General features: G+C 35.0%; 1 protein-coding gene across 1 annotated transcript; it reads right to left on the reverse strand.

The window, feature by feature from the left end:
* Window positions 1–1,917: 1,917 nt before the first annotated feature.
* On the reverse strand, window positions 1,918–16,857 carry LOC123562269 (39S ribosomal protein L12, mitochondrial-like). The gene is made up of 5 exons (XM_045354915.2): window positions 16,728–16,857; window positions 9,932–10,118; window positions 9,331–9,405; window positions 7,993–8,130; window positions 1,918–2,826 (listed from the first exon to the last, which is right to left on the reverse strand). The coding sequence occupies exons 1-5, from the start codon at window positions 16,781–16,783 to the stop codon at window positions 2,710–2,712; spliced, it is 573 nt and encodes a 190-aa protein (XP_045210850.2). The 5' UTR covers window positions 16,784–16,857; the 3' UTR covers window positions 1,918–2,709.
* Between the last annotated feature and the right edge of the window lie 1,936 nt (window positions 16,858–18,793).

Raw genomic sequence — 18,793 nt, forward strand, 5'->3', positions numbered from 1 at the left:
TTTCTTATAAGTCTTTCAAGCTCTCAAGACTAGTTTTCAATTTGTCCTCAAGGGACTTCACTTCTTGTTTTCGCGTGTGATTTCAACGCACTTTCTCCCATAGTTCCGACATCAATGAGTTTATCACATACACTTATGCTTGTCTGACTTAAACTCGTTTAACCATGATGAATAATCATCCTTTGTAAGCCATTTATTGGCGAAACTACTTTTATTTTTTGGGTCACTCATTGTTGTTGTTGATAAGTCACGCTACAATGACCTTGCGCATAATATTTTAACGTTGTGAAAATCGCTATTCCGTATCTAACTTCCGTACCGAAACCGTGTTCAACTAGCGTTCCCTCCGTGGGTGTGCATGTATTTTTATTTTACACCGTTTTTTCACTCGTTTTGACTTATTTATTATTTATTTTTTGTATTTTCCCCGACAATACGATTGCACCCCCGTTTTTAGCAAAATTTAAGGACTTTTCTACCTTTTTTTTCAAAATTCAAGTACTTTTTCAGGGGATTTTTGGAAGAAAAAAATCAAGGACTTTTCAAGGACTTAGGATCAAATTCAAGGACTTTCAAGGACCTGTGCGAACCATGCCTATCACCCAGTGAAGTTTGAAGGTTCTAGATCAAATATATTTTACATAATTCATATAAAAAAGTTTCAGTTATCTGGCTTGAGTAAAACTATAGTGATTAATGAATCTTACATTTCAATCTAATTCAACGAGTCAAGCTTATATTTTAATCTAACTGACTTGTCTTTCATGGTGGGTACTATCAGATACGGCTTACAAATATTCTTACATAATTCATGTTCAACAAAAGAGTCACCAGTTAACTTTTGTTACCTTAAAGTTACATTAGCAGCTTAGGTCCAGTTTAAATTAAAATATGAACTGTTGCTATCATCATTATTCACATAGTGGGTATTAATCATTCCAGTGACTGTGTAAATATTTCCACAGTCACATAGTGGGTATTAATCATTCCAGTGACAGTGTAAATATTTCCACAGTTACATAGTGGGTATTAATCATTCCAGTGACAGTGTAAATATTTCCACAGTCACAGTGGGTATTAATCATTCCAGCGACTGTAAATATTTCCACAGATATATCCTGATTTGCAGTCAAGCATCAAAATGTTGAAGTTAATACCTGTTCTCATTTATTACAACCCCATCAGGCATATGGCAATTTTTGCAATATCAAAAGCACACACCTATATACAGTTGAAGTACGATTTTTCAAACTCAGATAATTCAAAAGCCAACTTTGCTAGAACTCGTCATCGGTCCACGGCAAGATCCCTATAAAATGTATAATTTTTGAATGACTCAACTAGTAACTTTTTGCAAATTCCATCAAGTTCTAATGCTCTGAGCATTGTAATGTCATAACAAAGTTCAGCTGTACTCTTACCTGTACAATACTCCTGACATAGATTACACGTATCTATCAGGCAAAAGACAATGAACTATGGTGGAGGAATTACATAGAAACAGTGATGTATTATGGATCAGAGCAATGTTTGCAAAATCAAGGGCATGTAATTTTTGACCCAGAGTTCTTTATGGGAATGGCAAAACCATGTCTAGAATACAGATCTTGCCAGATCAACATAAATTTCTTTTGTATACAGTTTATAAATACTGGTAATCCAAGATAATCATACTACATATATATGACCATGCTTTTGCATGATTTCTTGTGCTTTCACAAATTTTTCTTCCTTTTAGTCCCTTTCTAGTTTTGGGAACTTCCGATAACTCTTACTGGTTTGGGATCAAAGGTCAGTGTGACCACAAGGCTCAATGGTTTCAGGTTAATTTGTCTCTGGTCAGAAGATGCATACTGTTTAAGGGGTTTTATGTCAAAACAATTGGAAGAAAACTTGGTCAGTAGTTAAAGAATCAAATAGCAAAAACTGGAAATTTTATTATATAAACATTTAATTTATTAAAAGTTTTTGTAAACAAGTGCATATTCAGTTGATCAATTCAAGAAACAGTACATCTTTCATCAGTGTTACATATGTCAACACTATCCAAAAATAGCTTGGTGTTATTTACAGCTATAAACTCAGCCATAACATCACTTTGATTTAGATTCTGTCAGCACTGAACTTCGAAGTAAACAGTTTCAGTTGACCAGAGCTACAGATGGTCTGTGCATACTGTACTATTTTCAAACTATTTTAGAAGGCCATGTGCATGATATTTATATTCAGACTATAAGAAAATGTCACTTCTGCAATAGTACACTTCACATGCAAGTTTCACCAGTATCATAAACATTAAATAAAATCATATACAAAGTATATCAGCTACTTCCACCTTGACAGGAAGTTACACTTGCATACAGTTGTGATTTTCTGGCAATACTAGCAACAGACAAAAATGTTTCAATTCAGAACTTGACATAACTGGAAACAAACAATATATGCTCTTTTTACTTTATGGCAAAAACACTGATCAGTAAATAGGTAAGTATTCAAGAACGGTAAATGTTCAATACACTTTTCCTGAAATGAATTTTCTATCATATTTTTGTTGTTCACACACATTCATCCTAGTTAATACAACATGTATAATTCAGCTATCACTGTCTGGACGACACTTGTAAATGAACTGGTGTAAAGTGTTCCATCCAATTAAATGATATTGTGAACATTTCTGTGAATGGTCTAGCCATTTAGATTCCTGAAAGTCTATTCTAGCACAGCCTTGCCGCCTACTTTCTCAAGGGCTTTCATAAGTTCCTCTGCTTCCTCCTTCAACAAATCTCCTCGTACTACCACAGGTGCTGATTCTACAAATTTCTTTGCCTGAAAAATTGTTAAATTATTGTCAACTTTGGCTAACTGTTAATCCATTTTGAACAAAAGTTTGTAAAACATGTATGTCCCTAATGATGATTTGTCACAGACAACTGGGTATTTTTATTTTGTAATGCTGTGACCTTAAAAAAATGATGTAAAAACAGGGATCATCTACTGATTACAGGCAACCATTTGGAAGCCATAGATATTGGCATATGAAAATAAATATATTGTTGCCTACAGAAGGGAGTATTTTGAAAGAATTTTCATTTGTTTTCATCATTTCTCAGTACCAAATATACAGTCAATGCCAAACATGGTGGAAATAAAGATACTGAAAAATTTCGTCCCAACTGTGGTCGAGTAGCTTTAAATACATATAAACAACAGACATATTTATGCTGTCAAATTGATAATAAAACTGGACAGAACTGGATGTGCAAGTGGGTTAGTGCAATTGAGAATATTTACACTGAAGAGGTACAGATAAAAGGATTAAAATTTGTCACAAACATAGATGTCCAAATGGGAAAAATCCCTCACCTGCAGAGGGAAAATACAATGTTGAAACCTTGAAAAAAAAAATTTTTCTTATATAATTTTGGCTTCTCTAGATTTGACTAAAGAACCAGAATAGAATAAATCTGATAGAGAAACACCAGCAAGTTCAACATCTAAAATAGTTTTGCTAAAACCCATTACATGTACATTCATAAAAGAAGATATTTTCAGCTCTCTATGTAAACACTGGCCGCCATTGTGGCCCAAACTTTTCATCCCAGAGCCCAGGATTGAACAAACTTTGAAAGGGAACACTAGCCAATGTTACATGTAAAATACATTGCCCAAGTTTGTTAATCAAATGTTACGGTTGCAAACAAATGAAATTCAACTGGAGGTTATTTGAAAACGTGTATGTCGACAATTAAACTGGCTTCTATTTTAGACTTCTTTCCTTATTTGTTTTCATATCTTAAATAAAGAATGCTTCACAGACGAAAGGAGAAAAAGGATTCAAAAATTTGTTAGAACCAAAGAACAGCAACTAAGCTCCTATACTGGCCTTCACTTGATGATCTACTGTTTGGAATTTGACAACAATACCAATGCTCAGATAGCATATTACACCCACCCACAGAAAGTTTAAAAACAATAACATCTACAGTTACCCTTTTAAAAAAATGAGTAAATTTAATCAACAAAAGCTGAACTAAAATCTAATCTGTAAATCCTCACTTTACAAAGCTCAAGGGCCATAATTCAAACCTGCATTAAAGTAACGCAACATTTCTTACTTTGAAAGTATCTCCTTAATATCACAGAACATAACTAGAAAAGCAAACAAAGTAATCTGAAATGTCTGAAAATGTCTACATTTCTATCCAGCCACCTAAGGTTATTTGAAAACAAGCAAAATTTAGTAATAATGAACTTTACCCAAGCTTCGTAAAATGAAACAAACTAAAAAAATCTTTAGGAAAGCTACTGCTTTAACAGTTTTTTGGTCTGCTTACCTCGTTCCTAATTTAATTTATCGTAAAAACATCTTTTCTATTTCTAGCAACAATGATCTCGAATTTGAAGTAAGCAATCCAAACTACACGTAAAACCAAGGCCTCCATGAAAGCTTCCTAAATACCAATTTTGGATGAAATACCCTATTCCTTACTGAAATGATTGCACAGAAACAATATTTTACAGCGACCTTGACCCCAGTGGCTAGAAAGCATACTGTAAGTCAGTTTTCAAGAAAGCTATTTATGTACCAAGCTTGGTTACAATATCCCATAGAAAAAATGAACCTTAAAATGACATTAAATTTGCAAAGAAATGCCCTATATAGTTAGCATTATATAAGTACTAAGGGCAATAACTCCTGTGTTCTTGAACCATTTTCAATGAACCTTGCAGAGCAACAATATCATATGTGCTCAATAAGAGTACTCTCTCCTATCACCACAACATAATCTATGTGCTTCACACCAGTATGGCTTCCAATTGGCACAGGATTATCTGTGACTCCGTAGTAGTACTTTTCCCATGAGTACTGCATAATACGTGTCTTTTTAACAGTATGATTTTACACTCGCACATCATAGTCCGAGCACTCCATAACAGTAGTTTTGCATCCCCACAAAATAATCTGTGCACGCCGTAACAGTAAAGTTTTGCATCCCCACAAAATAATCTGTGCACTCCGTAACAGTACTGTTTCCAATCACCACAAAATAATCTGTGCACTACATAACAGTACAGTTTTGCATACCCACAAAATAATCTCTGTGCACTCAGTAACAGTACAGTTTCCAATCACCACAAAATAATCTGTGCACTACATAACAGTACAGTTTTGCATCCCCACAAAATAATCTCTGTGCACTCCATAACAGTACAGTTTTGCATCCCCACAAAATAATCTGTGCATTCCGTAACAGTACAGTTTCCCAACCCCACAAAATAATCTGTGCACTCTGTAACAGTAAAGTTTCCAATCCACACAAAATAATCAGTGCACTCCATAACAGAACAGTTTTGCATCCCCACAAAATAATCTGTGCACTCCATAACAGAACAGTTTTGCATCCCCACAAAATAATCTGTGCACTCTGTAACATTAAAGTTTCCAATCCACACAAAATAATCTGTGCACTCCATAACAGAACAGTTTTGCATCCCTACAAAATAATCTGTGCACTCAATAACAGTACAGTTTTGCATTCCCACAAAATAATCTCTGTGCACTCAGTAACAGTACAGTTTCCCATCCCCACAAAATAATCTCTGTGCATTCTGTAACAGTACAGTTTCCCATCCCTACAAAATAATCTGTGCACTCAATAACAGTACAGTTTTGCATTCCCACAAAATAATCTCTGTGCACTCAGTAACAGTACAGTTTCCCATCCCCACAAAATAATCTGTGCACTCATAACAGAATAGTTTCCCATCACCATAAAATAATCTGTGCACTCAATAACAGTAGTTTCCCACTGCCACAAAATAATCTGTTCTGCATATCAATACAATTTCCCATCATCACAAAAAGTCTGTACACTCCATAACAGTACAATTTCCAAAACACCAATTTTGAGCAGCCACAAGTTTCAGATTTGCCAAATATTCAGTACAAGTACCTCAAACAAGAGGGCCATGAAGGCCCTGTATCGCTCACCTGACCTACTGACCTAAAGATCATCAAGATCAACATTCTGACCAAGTTTCATTAAATATGTCATAAATGTAGCCTCTAAAGTGTTAACTAGCTTTTCCTTTGATTTACCGTGAACTAGTTTTTGCGCCCACATGACCAGATTCAACTTGACCATAAAGATCATCAATGATTACAATTCCGACTAAGTTTCATGAAGATACAGTCATAAATCTGGCCTCTGAGTCTTTAACAAGCTTTTCCTTTGATTTGACTAGTGACCTAGTTTTTTAACAACCTGACCAGATTTAAACTTGACCTATAGATCTCAAGATTAACATTCTGGGCAAGTTCATTAAATATGGTCAAAATGTGGCCTCTAAATGTTAACTAATATTCTTTTATTTGACCCGTGACCTAGTTTTTTGCCCGACATGACCCAGATTTCGAGCTTGACTAAAGACCATCAAGTTTACATTCTGATGTTCATGAAGATTATAGTCAAAAATGTGGCCTCTAGAGTGTTAACAAGCTTTTCCTTTGATATGACCTAGTGACCTAGTTTTTGACTCCATCGGATCCAGATTTAAAACTGACCTAAAATTTCAAGATTAACATTCTGACCAAGTTTCATTAAGATATGGTCATAAACGTGGCCTCTACAGTGTTAATTAGCTTTTCTTGATTTGACCGGTGACTAGTTTTGACCGAATGACCAGATTTCAAAATTGCCTAAAGATCTTCAAGTTTAACATTCTGACTAAGTTTCATGAAGATATAGTCCCTAAATGTGGCCATCTACGTGTTAACAAGCTTATCCTTTGATATGACTAGTGACCTAGTTTTGACCCACTAACCAATTTGAACTTGAGTATAGATCATCCCAGATATTGACCAAGTTCATTAGTATGGTCATAATGTGGCCTCTAGTGTAAACTAGCTTTCATTTGATTTGGCTTGTGTCCTAGTTTTTTATCCTCATGACCAGATTCAAACTGGACCTTAAGATATCAATTTAACAATCTGACCAAGTTTCATGAAGATACAGTCATAAATGCGGCCCTCATACAGTGTTAACAAGCTTTTCCTTTGATTTGACCTGGTGACCTAGTTTATGATCCCAGATAACCAAAATATCGTAACTCGTTCAAGATTTTATTAAGGGTAACATTCTGACCAGTTTCATTAGATGGGCCAAATGTGACCTCTAGAGTGCTAACAAGCTTTTCTTTGATTTGACCTGGTGACTGTTTTGACCCAGATGACCCAATATGAACTTGTCCAAGATTTTATTGATGGTAACATCCTGACCAAAATTTCATTAAGGCATGGGCCAAATTGTGACCTCTAGATGTTAACAAGCTTTTCTTTGATTTGACCTGATGACCTAGTTTTGACCCAGATGACTTAATATCGAATCAATCCAAGATTTTATGAGGGTAACATTATGACCAAGTTTCATTAGATTGGGACCAAAAATGTGACCTCTATAGTGTTAACAAGCTGTTTCCTTTGATTTGACATGATGACTAGTTTTTTGATCCCAGATGACCAATATCGAATCGTCAAGATTTATTGAGGGTAACATTTGACCAAGTTTCATTAAGATTGGGTCAATAATTGTGACCTCCAAGTGTTAACAGTCAAATTGTTGACGAGGACGGATGACCACGACGGTAGAGGACGACGACAGCGGACACAGGGTGATCAATAAAAGCTCACCTTTGAGCACTTCGTGCTCAGGTGAGCTAAAAATAAAATGAACCATAATAGTCAAGCTTCCTAACTGCTACTGATGAGGAAAAGAAGCCAACTAGATATTTAAATCTGTTACTAATTCTGTGACTTTTTATTATCTTATTTGTATCTAATGTTAATGTTATATTCTGTGATATAAATCTTAGACAGACTGCTTTTACATTGTATGTCAAATATTGAAACTTTTTTTAGTTTGCTCCAAATCAAGAACTTGGAGGCTGGTTAGTAAGTGTATTTGTTCAACAATTCAGGAAGAACTACATTACCTGCACTAGATTTGTATCCGGTAAAAGTGTTTTTATTTCTTTAATGAGTGCTATTTTTTTTTCAGCATCAAAACCAGTCAATTTAACGTTAAATGTTGATTTTTTTGGTGCAGCCGCAGCCACATCCTCTTCCTCTTCCTGAAATCAAATCTTTACATGTAAACTTTTTTTTCACAAAACATATTGCCTGCCAATAAAAAGTTTTCTCTTCCAAGTAAAGGATAACATATTAAAAATGTTGATCTAACTTTTTTGTTTCATTAAATTTATTTATATTAAGGGTATGCCTCATCTATATTCTACCATCAACAATATACAAGTATATATTATATACATATAATGGCGAAGAGATATGTAGTTTGAAAAATTAAGTCTTAAAATCTGCCTGGTAACTGTTTTCAAATGTTAACATCTGTATTTTTATGCCCCCGAAGGGAGGCATATAGTTTTTGAACCGTCTGTCAGTCTGTCGGTCTGTCAGTCTGTCCGCAATTTTCGTGTCCGGTCCATATCTTTGTCATCGATGGATGGATTTTCAAATAACTTGGCATGAATGTGTACCACAGTAAGACAACGTGTTGCGCGCAAGACCCAGGTCTGTAGCTCCAAGGTCAAGGTCACACTTAGACGTTAAAGGATAGTGCATTCATGGGCGTGTCCAGTCCATATCTTTGTCATCGATGGATGAATTTTCAAATAACTTGACATGAATGTGAACCACAGTAAGACGACGTATCGCGCACAAGACCCAGGTCCGTAGCTCAAAGGTCAAGGTCACACTTAGATGTTAAAGGATAGTGCATTGATGGGCGTGTCCAGTCCATATCTTTGTCATCCATGGATGGATTTTCAAATAACTTGGCATGAATGTGTACCACAGTAAGACGACGTGTCGCGCGCAAGACCCAAGTCCGTAGCTCAAAGGTCAAAGTCACACTTAGACGTTAAAGGTCATATTTCACGATAGTGCATTGATGGGCGTGTCTGGTCCCTATCTTTGTCATTCATGCATGGATTTTAAAATAACTACGCATGAATGTGTGGCACAGTAAGACGACGTGTCGCACGCAAGACCCAGCTCCGTAGGTCAAAGGTCCTAAACTCTAACATCGTCCATAACAGTAACTATTCTTCAAAGTGCCATCGGGGGCATGTGTCATCCTATGGAGACGGCTCTTGTATTTATAAAATTTAAATTCTAGCATTGGTACCATCACTTCCAGTTACTGTGCAGTCATGTTGTTACTTGCTGATAACCCAAGAATATAGAACCTTTATATTCATTTCATTTTATATTTATGAATATTGTTATTGAGATAAAATAATTGTTAAGTTTACCTCTTTAGGTTGTGCTGCCATAGGTGCACCTGCACCCATTGCCATAACTGGTGCATCCTGTATCTTTAGTGTTTTCTGAAATATACATACCATCAATCTGATAACAATCTCTTATCAATTCAACAAGATTATTGCCTAGCATTTTAAATCCCCTACCAGACAGTAACAAAAATACGTCATGTGGTCACATTTGTTGTTGCTAAGTCCTGATGCCATTTAGATACTGGTTCAAAACTTGTTCTGACTAAGGTAATTGATACTCGGTCAATGATGCTCATCTGTTCTACAGTGCAACTTGTGCGGTGGAAATAAGTGAAATAAATGACCTTCAGGTTTCTTAAAAGGTTTTAGTAATTTTTCTTTTTTGTAAAACCAATCACATGTCTCATTCATTGAACTTAAAGGATATGAGAAAAAATACAAACAATTTGAGAAAACTTGCTAACAACTAATATCTCATTGTCAAATACTGAGGTAAATCTACATACATGTAAACAAAACAAAGCTTCATTTTATGTCTACAGTATCAATTTCAGCATGACTGTCACATGTTTTATCTCAACTAAATTGTACATATACATGCATAAAAAATAACACATACCTTTAATAATTCATTTAAATCTGCTACTTCTAATAGAGTTAGTTGACCTATCTCATTTACAATTCCTTGTATTTTAGGTGAATATTGTTTTTCTGCATCTTGATTTGGAAGTGGTAGGGGTTCAGTACTGTAATCTCGCTGAAACGATTTACTTCTCAATGATTTCTGTAGAACAGCTTGATGGTATCTGAAATTAACACAAGAAACAACATTTAACAAAACTTCTAACACCCCCTCAATGTCTTTGTTCGTATCTTTCAACTCACTAATAGTATATATTTGAAATTTCTCAAACATGAACAAAAATATGTTGAAAAACATATATGAATTTTTTTTGCAAAATCAAATATTGCTATGGTATCATTTTGTTTATTCTATGCTCTCAGTTTCAAGTTTCAAAGTATTTACAAAAATTCACACAAATTGACAAATGGGTATAATATACAAACAAATGAATAAGTAAGGAGAGGACAACTGTAAACTAATAATGCGTTCTGTCCAATTCCTGAAATTTGATATTGTAAATATTTAGTGATTTTCTGAATAAAAATATGTTTAAACTAAACAAGTGAATTTTAACAAACTAAATTATTCATTTATACTGCTATTTCTTTTGAATAAATCCAAATTTGGTTTGGTGTTTAAGAAAAAATATCTATCATTTATAGATTTTTTGTTGAATAAAGTCATTGTTCAATTAATATCACAATGGAGCAGTTGGAGTGATATAAATAATAATAATAATATGTATCTGAACAGTAATTTTATTCAAGACCAATTTACATAAAAAGGGATTAAAACCCTTATTTCCAGTGTGGTCCTTGTTACTGATGGCATGACATAAAGAGACATGAAGTTTAAATTATCACAAACAGACATTCTAAAAATAAAACTGGCACTAAACTGAGCTGCAGGGAGTTTGTTAAGGTAGAGCAGAAATAGAACAGGCTCCAAAAAAAAACCTTGCAGCACTCCAGGACCATACCTGAGATTGCAATATTCTACTGTTATCTACATTATTTGAAGTTTCTACAAGAAGAGTAATGTTTAATTTATTGGAGGAAGTAAGTCTGACCAGTATTTTAAGACTGGGCTTTTTGAATGTATATAACTATATGTTATGATTAAATTGATATTGTAATATTTTATGATTGTCTCTTATAGTTCAAATTTGAACGGTCATGTACTAATTTTATTTATGTATTGAAATGTAAGCTTGTACCTGTGATATTGTACATGAATGAGACGTAAATAAAGATTAATATATATAATTACTTTTTGTTGTCAGGTGTTAAAGTACTCTGCTCAGTTGCTGAAGGTATGAAAATTAATCAAGGATTGTGTTAAAACTACAGTTTTATAACTTGTTATCATATTTAAAATCTTTATTACTTGGAATTTATGGGTACATTTGATATTTTAAGTGGTACATTTTGACTTCTTTTTGGTACATTTTGACCAAACAATGTGGGTACAGTTTGGTCTTTTTTGGTACATTTTGACTTTACCATGTGGGTACATTTTGGTTTGGGTATGTTTTGACCTAGTCCAAAATATTAGACATGTACATGCTCATTTTACCTTCAAAATTCATTACTTTATTATTTTACATTTTATTTTCATTTTGCATTGTAACGTCTAAAAGGGCCCCAATCAGTAGAATGTAGCATTTTTTTACACATAAAATATCTGATGTACGCAGGTTTAAACAGTTGAACGTACTGTTATTTACCATATTCTAGTGATAATGCGTTAAAATTTACCTTTAAAACTGCTAATTAATATTCAATTATATGTAAATTGTGTACACTTTTCAATACATATTCCGCCTTTTTGTATGTACATTCAGCTCGTTATAATAGATTTAGAATTGACTTAGATGAAAACATTTTACCACGTGAATTATTTGCGAGGTGATCTAGAGGGAAAATATTTCATCTAAAATTGATTCTTAGGCCCAAAAAAAAAATATGTGTGGTTCCTGTTACATGGCCAAAACAAATAGAGTAGGTAGGTAGGTAGGTAGGTAGGGATGTTTTTTTTAGTATTGAAACAATGGTTTATCAGTACATACCGGTGCTTTTTATGTACCCTTTTGTTATTAATCACTCCCTGCAGCATGTTAACTTTCTTTTCATGAAATTTACTTGCTATTATATTGCTTTCTTCTCCTGTTCTGTATATTTCTTTCCTTCTTTTAATTTTATGTTCACAGTAACATAACTTGCAAAATGAATGTTTGGCATGCGAAACATACTAACCGTCAGAGGACCTGGGGATTCAGGTTAGAAAAGTTCCCGGGAACACGAGTCTAAGTAGCAGATATATATATATAGTTTATTTATGCATTCTGAATATTACTAAGTCCAAAACACAGGCCAGGAAAAAGGTCACTGTGATAAAATCTTCAGGCAAAGGCCTTCATCTGATGTAATCTGTACATTTTGTAATTAACAGTTTAAACTATATATATATTTAAAATCACAAGTTTCGATCATGATGTTACATCCGATAGTAAACTATAAATCCAATTTAAAGTTGCAAATTGAAAAAGGTAAATTTTGCATATATTTTATCATCATGATAAAGTCTTATAGCCCAGGGTGTTTGGTAGGTTCTGAAACTCAAGGGTCATTGACTCTTCAGCCTAAATTTTCAAGGGTCAAAATCAGATTTTCAAGAGTCAAGATCAGCTTTTCAGGGGTCAAGCTATACTGTTATTAATGTAACTTCCACAATCTTTATCTGAAACAAGTACATTAGTCATTACAGGTTTTTTAAATGTATTAATATTTAAGTTGTCTAAAAGTGGGTGGGTTTGGTTCCTTTGCATTTTATTCTCGAAAAATACTTAAAAATAAGAGCTGTTTTTGCAACAGTGATCATATTTTTCTTAAACGCAGACTTTTTATTTAGATTGTACTATAAAAATCTTGTAAGAAATGATAAAAACTGCCGAAACTCACGGTCGCGCAAACGGGCGAGAAATTTGGAAAACGAAAGTAAACATTTAATATTCTTGATAAAATGCCTGTTTTAAATTTCTGTTTTTCCACCATACCTATTCAATACTTATAATTTCTGCTTATTTAAAGCATTTAATTTGTTTTGGACCTTGGCAATGATAATAAATGCTATAGACCGCAAATGTTGACCGGCTCATGTAACCGTATCAAGCACACAAAATAATGATAAGATATTTTTATTTCTGCAAGACATATGCTGTATACCGCTAATTAACAAGTGGTACAAACATGATAATCTAAGGCTGCAATGTTTATCAATTAACTTTTACACTTTGATCAATAACACCTTAGATAATGACAGAGAATTATTGTACTAAATACAAACTGCGAGATGACCACATGTCAGTTGGCGCGTGGCGTGATTGACATCTGTCAGTAGCTAATTGGCTAATTAACATACAATGCTCCGCCTACTGCCATACTTCCGCTTGTTCCGGCAAACAATATTGAAATTCACTGGGATTTTGATTGACAAGGGGCAGAACTTTCGAACTCCAGACGCATCAAAGAAAATTTCCGCGAGTCAAACCGACGCACGGGGCATATTCTGGGCAAGTCAAATACGAGTTTTTCCCGATTTTCGCGGGCCAAAACCCGGGACCTCAGGTCAAATGAACGCCCTGAATTAGCCTAATATTTTCTTGAAGAATGACTTTATTTCTGTGTTTAAATATTTAATATCTTTCAGTTGGAGGATATATTTTAAGTTATCCTATTTTGCACATTGTCTAAAAGTGGGTGGAGTTTGATGCCTTCGCATGCTTTTATTTTTGAACAAGAGCTGTCACTAATGGTGACAAATGCCCCCGCAGCGCCTTGACCTTTGACCTGGTGACCCCTAAGTCAGTAGGGGTCTTGTACTCAATAAGTACTATCAGCATGTGAAGTTTGAAGGCCCTGGGTGCAGTGGTGAGCGAGTAAAGTGCCTTCATGCAAAAAGTGAACGTTGTGATGAACGAACGAACGAACGGACAGTTGAAAACTAATATGCCTCCCTTTGGAGGCATAAAAATGCTTCAAAATAAGAGCTGCTGTTGCAACAGTTGTCTTATTTTTCTTAAATGCAGGCTTTTAAGTGACTTTTTATTTAGATTGCACTAGAAAAACTCGTAAAAAATGACAGAAATATCCAAACATCAAGATAGCGAAAACGGGTGACAAATGTGGAAAACAAATGAAAGCATTAAATTCTTGATAAAATACTTGTTTTCAATTTCATTTCTATTCAATACTTATATTTTCTGCTTATTTAAAGCATTATTATTGGGCCAAAATTATTTGTTATAGACCGCAACGGCCGATCGGCTCATATAATTGTATCAAGCACACAAAACAATGATTTTATCCAATTTGTTGTTCAGTATTAAGACGGCAAGACGTATAACAATACAGCATAAGCTGTAGGCAGGGGTCGTGCTGTTGGTCGCCACAAAATCTGGCGCTATTTTGGATAAGTTGACGAAAGTTTCTGGCGACAACAAAGCAAAGATCGGACCGAGACATTTACATCACTGTAAAGCCAGCCACTTCTCCTAATTATCGCCTCCAGGCGAAATCCGTATCACCAAGTTTTTCTGACTGTTGTAATCTGTTTACTTAAAGTTGTAAAAACTTGATGCATACACAATAGATGTAAATTATCGATAATCTACAGTAGGCTAATTAACAAGTGGTACAAACACAATAATTAGCTGATCTTCGCATTATTTATCAATAAACTTTTACACATTGATCAACAAACACCTTTGATAATGACGGGCATTATTGTACTAAATACAAACCGCGAAATGACTATGTGTCAGTCGGTGCATGGCGTGATTGACATCTGTCAACAGCTAATTAATATACGACACTCCGCTAACTTCCATACTTCCGCTTGTGGCGGCGAACAATATTGAAATGCACCGGGGTTTGATTGACAAGAGGCAAAACTTTCGAACTAGAGACGCTTTATAGAAAATTTCCACCGGTCAAGCCGACACACAGGAATTTTCTGTGCGGGTCAAGTACGAGTTTTTCTCAATTTTTCGCGTGTCAAAACCCGGAACCTTGGGTCAACAGAACCAAAATTTTTTCATAAATAAAAAGTTAAGGTCGGCAGGAAAAAATAGAGTCGGTCTGGAAACCAGAACCACACATATTTTTTTACTTAGCCTTAAAATAAATTGTGTTTACGCAACATATATATACATACAGTGGAAAGAAACAATTCTATGTTTATACATAAAAAGTAGTTTTTTTTTTGTAATTTTTTACCTGGGCAGATGAAAAAAGGCTTATTTTCTGTGTTAGTAGTGTTGTTTCACTTCACGGGTGGTAAACGCGCAATCCAATTCCCGCCGGGAATACGCTTAAAATGGGTTGCCCAACGTCCGGTGCTGGTGTTGCGCGTAAAAAAAGACAAAATTGATATAATGAATACGCACAACTCCATTCCCGGGGCGCAACCCCATTCTCCATTATTTTTTGCCAATCTTTCCCCCAAAAAACAACATTTCATTCAAGAGTATGTAATATTCATGACTGTTTTACACGTGTTTGATCATTGCTCAGTGCTTTGCTTTATTTTTTAGTCTGTAGCATGTTTTGTCTGCTCTTAAATAGAAAGTTTCTTTTATTGACTTCTGAAATACAGCTGTTAATCAGTCCATAACAAATCTGATTTGATGTGGTAGATGTCTTAAACCATTTTCTAAAAACGCATAAGTGTTCTTTTTCAGTTCAGTGTTTTACCATCTATTTGCTTTTAACTAGCTTTTAGGCCTAGGCCAAGATTAACAGATGTATTTCAGGTTTAACCAATTTGTATGTATAACTCATGTACTATTTATAAAATTGATTTGCTAATGTTGTGACTCTTTTAATAGGTACATTTTTATTATGTTATTAAATATACTATTTGTTATTTATGTCGGTCAATAGCTATACATAGCTAATGTTGTCTGTATATTTAACACCGACTTTAAATAAAATTTGTATCTGTATCTGTATCTTGTATCTGTATCTACATTTCCAGAAAGAAGGCACAAGAGCTAGAAAATTTGCATTTTCCATGATTCCATGCTTTTTTGACAGCTCGAGCCAGCATAGTTTTCGTGATAACAGAGCTGATTCTTAAATTAATAAGTTGGTATTTCACACATATGATCTTTATTCATTTTTGTGTCGAATAGCATTTTGCTTTTTTTCGAAAGCACTCATAAAGGTGTCATTATTTACAAAAACAAAAACCCTAGTGACCTACCTCGGTTTTGTATATATTGATGCGCAACACCAGCACTGAAAGTCGCGCAACCCATTTTTAGCATATTCCCATTGGGAATTGGATTGCGCGTTTACCACCCGTGCACTTAGGATTGTGTTATATTGTAATAATTTGAAGATTTAAGGTCGTGCGCTCACTACATCTTATGCATGGGGATCCGATAAGCCTGACATAACCGATAGACATCAAAATGTAAAAATATGTTAAGTCAGGTCTTATCTATGGGACTAGTTTAGACCATAATCCGTTTGACGCTGGTTAGGCAACTTAGGGAATGCTGTACCTTGATGGATGCTATTATCCAAAAATAAAACGCGTCAGAACTAGACTAGATGTATTTTTCTTCATATATTTAATTATTGACCAAACCAATTTGTTGGTTTGTTTTGACCTTTACATAACCATGAAGCATGATAACCAGTCAAGAAAATATATCGCAAATCTTAAATACAGTGTCGGTAAGTGTAATTTTCTTATCTATGTCAAGAGACATATTTGGTATTACCTGCATATACAAAGGGGTGATCTAACAATTCTTAGGAATTGTGAAGATACAGACATTGTTATTTTTTCGTAAATGTTTGCACGTTTTTCTCTTCTGTCTCATTCAACCGCTTTATGATACTAAACGCCGGACAATTCAGATTTGAAATAAACCCAACGTGATTTAAAGGACGGCAAATATGAATACTGCGTAAAGAGAAGAGAAGATAAGATTTATTTTGAGTCGGCAAGACAATTACAAATAACATATATTATATATATATTATACTCTGATGATTTTTTTAACCGACTATAAAGAGAAGATTTACTGATACTGGAGGGGGTGGGGGAGTGGGGGGGGGGAGGGGAGGGTGCGGGTAAGTGGTAGATAAAAGGGTCGGGTGTTGGGGAAAAGTGGAGAAAAAAGGCTGAATATTCAACAGGGAAAGCCACGTTCCTAAAACTCAGTCTCCCTGTTAAATCACAAATACTTGAAAAATAAATTCTAAAACCTCGGACAAATACAGAATCTTAATGATTACTGTCACAAATCTGAAGAAAAGGTCCTTTTATTAACTACCACAACAGCAATTCTTAAGTGACATGTGGCGGCTGTAAAAAGTGTCAACGTACCTGGATTCAGTGTTGTTATATTATCTGGTCCTTTGAGATCATGGAGTCCATTCAACAGATGTATAATAGAGTTCCGCTTAAGCTGCTAGGGGGCATGAGAGTTTTTGCACATTTCGATACCTCTCATGAAAAGACTCAGTCAAAACGAGTCTGCTATTATTCTGCTTGGTTGCTTTCTATGCTTTCTTTCCGTATGTCCGTAACATTTTGTGTCCGCTCTCTATCTCCTAAACCCCTTGAAGGATTTTCATGAAACTTCACAACGCAAGGTCAAAGGTTTGAGCCTTCCATTTTGTGTCTGCTCTGTATCTCCTAAACCCCTTGAAGGGTTTTCATGAAACTTGGGTTAAATGATCACCTCATCAAGACGATGTGCAGAACTAATATGTCAGCCATGTCAGGTCAAGGTCAAGGTCACAATTCAAGGTCAAGTGTTTGAGCCTTCTATTTCGTATCCGCTCTGTATCTCCTAAACCTCTTGACGGATTTTTATGATACTTGAGTCAAATTATCACCTCATCCAGACAATTTGCACAACTTGTGTGTCAGCCATGTTGACTCAAGGGCAGGGTCACAATGCCAGGTCAAAGGTTTGAGCCTTCCATTTCGTGTCCGGTCTGTATCTACTAAACCCCTTGAAAGATTTTCATGATACTCGAGTCAAATGATCACCTCATCAAGACAATGTGCAGAACTTATGAGTCAGCCAAGTTAGCTGAAGGTAAAGGTCACAACTCAAGGTCAAAGGTTTGAGCCTTCCATTTTGTGTCCGCTCTGTATTTCCTTAACGCACTGAAGAATTTTCATGAAACTTGAATCAAATGATCACCTCATCAAGACGAAGTGCAGAACTTATGAGCCTGCCAAGTTGGCTCAAGATAAAGATCACAACTAAAGGTCAAAGTTTGAGCCTTCGATTTTCATTTGAAGTATTTTCAAATTCATTGATTTCCTCATACATGTACAATAACATATACTTAACAAAGCCAATGCTTCCACCTAATACCATAAACCCATTCACTATACATAACAGCTGCGGGGGATATAGCTGTCTTTCAGACTGCCTTGTTAAATAGGTACTCCCAAGAGAGATGTGTTGGCGGTTGTAAGTCAAATGATTTGTTAGGGAATAATCAATAAATAAAATCTGGAAAGTAGATCCCTCGGAAGCATTGAGAACAAGACAAACGGCAAATTGCAGACTCGGTTTGATTGAGTCTGTTCATGAACAGTAATGGAAAATGCAACACTGCCCACGCCCCCTAGCACCGGCTAAAGCAGTATTCAATCTTCAAATCTAAATGAGTTGAAATCAATGATCCCGAAGGACTATATTTGCCAAGTACATAAAAAACAACCATAGTATAATTATTTTAAAGGAAAAAGAGAAAACTGCAACTGAAAGTGTTGAAGTTGATGAGATTTTTAATGACTATTTTTACAAATGTTACCAAG

This window comes from Mercenaria mercenaria, chromosome 2 (genome assembly GCF_021730395.1).
Source record: "Mercenaria mercenaria strain notata chromosome 2, MADL_Memer_1, whole genome shotgun sequence".
NCBI classification, from domain to species: Eukaryota; Metazoa; Mollusca; class Bivalvia; order Venerida; family Veneridae; genus Mercenaria; species Mercenaria mercenaria.

Excerpts from the sequence above, each read along its gene's own strand:
- LOC123562269 (XM_045354915.2), bottom strand. The coding sequence starts at position 16,783 with ATGTCTGTATCTTCACAATTCCTAAGAATTGTTAGATCACCCCTTTGT. Across the intron at positions 9,406-9,931 it reads ATTTAAATGAATTATTAAAG|AAAACACTAAAGATACAGGA; the intron begins GTATGTGTTATT and ends TGTATATTTCAG. Across the intron at positions 8,131-9,330 it reads TGGCAGCACAACCTAAAGAG|GAAGAGGAAGAGGATGTGGC; the intron begins GTAAACTTAACA and ends ATTTGATTTCAG.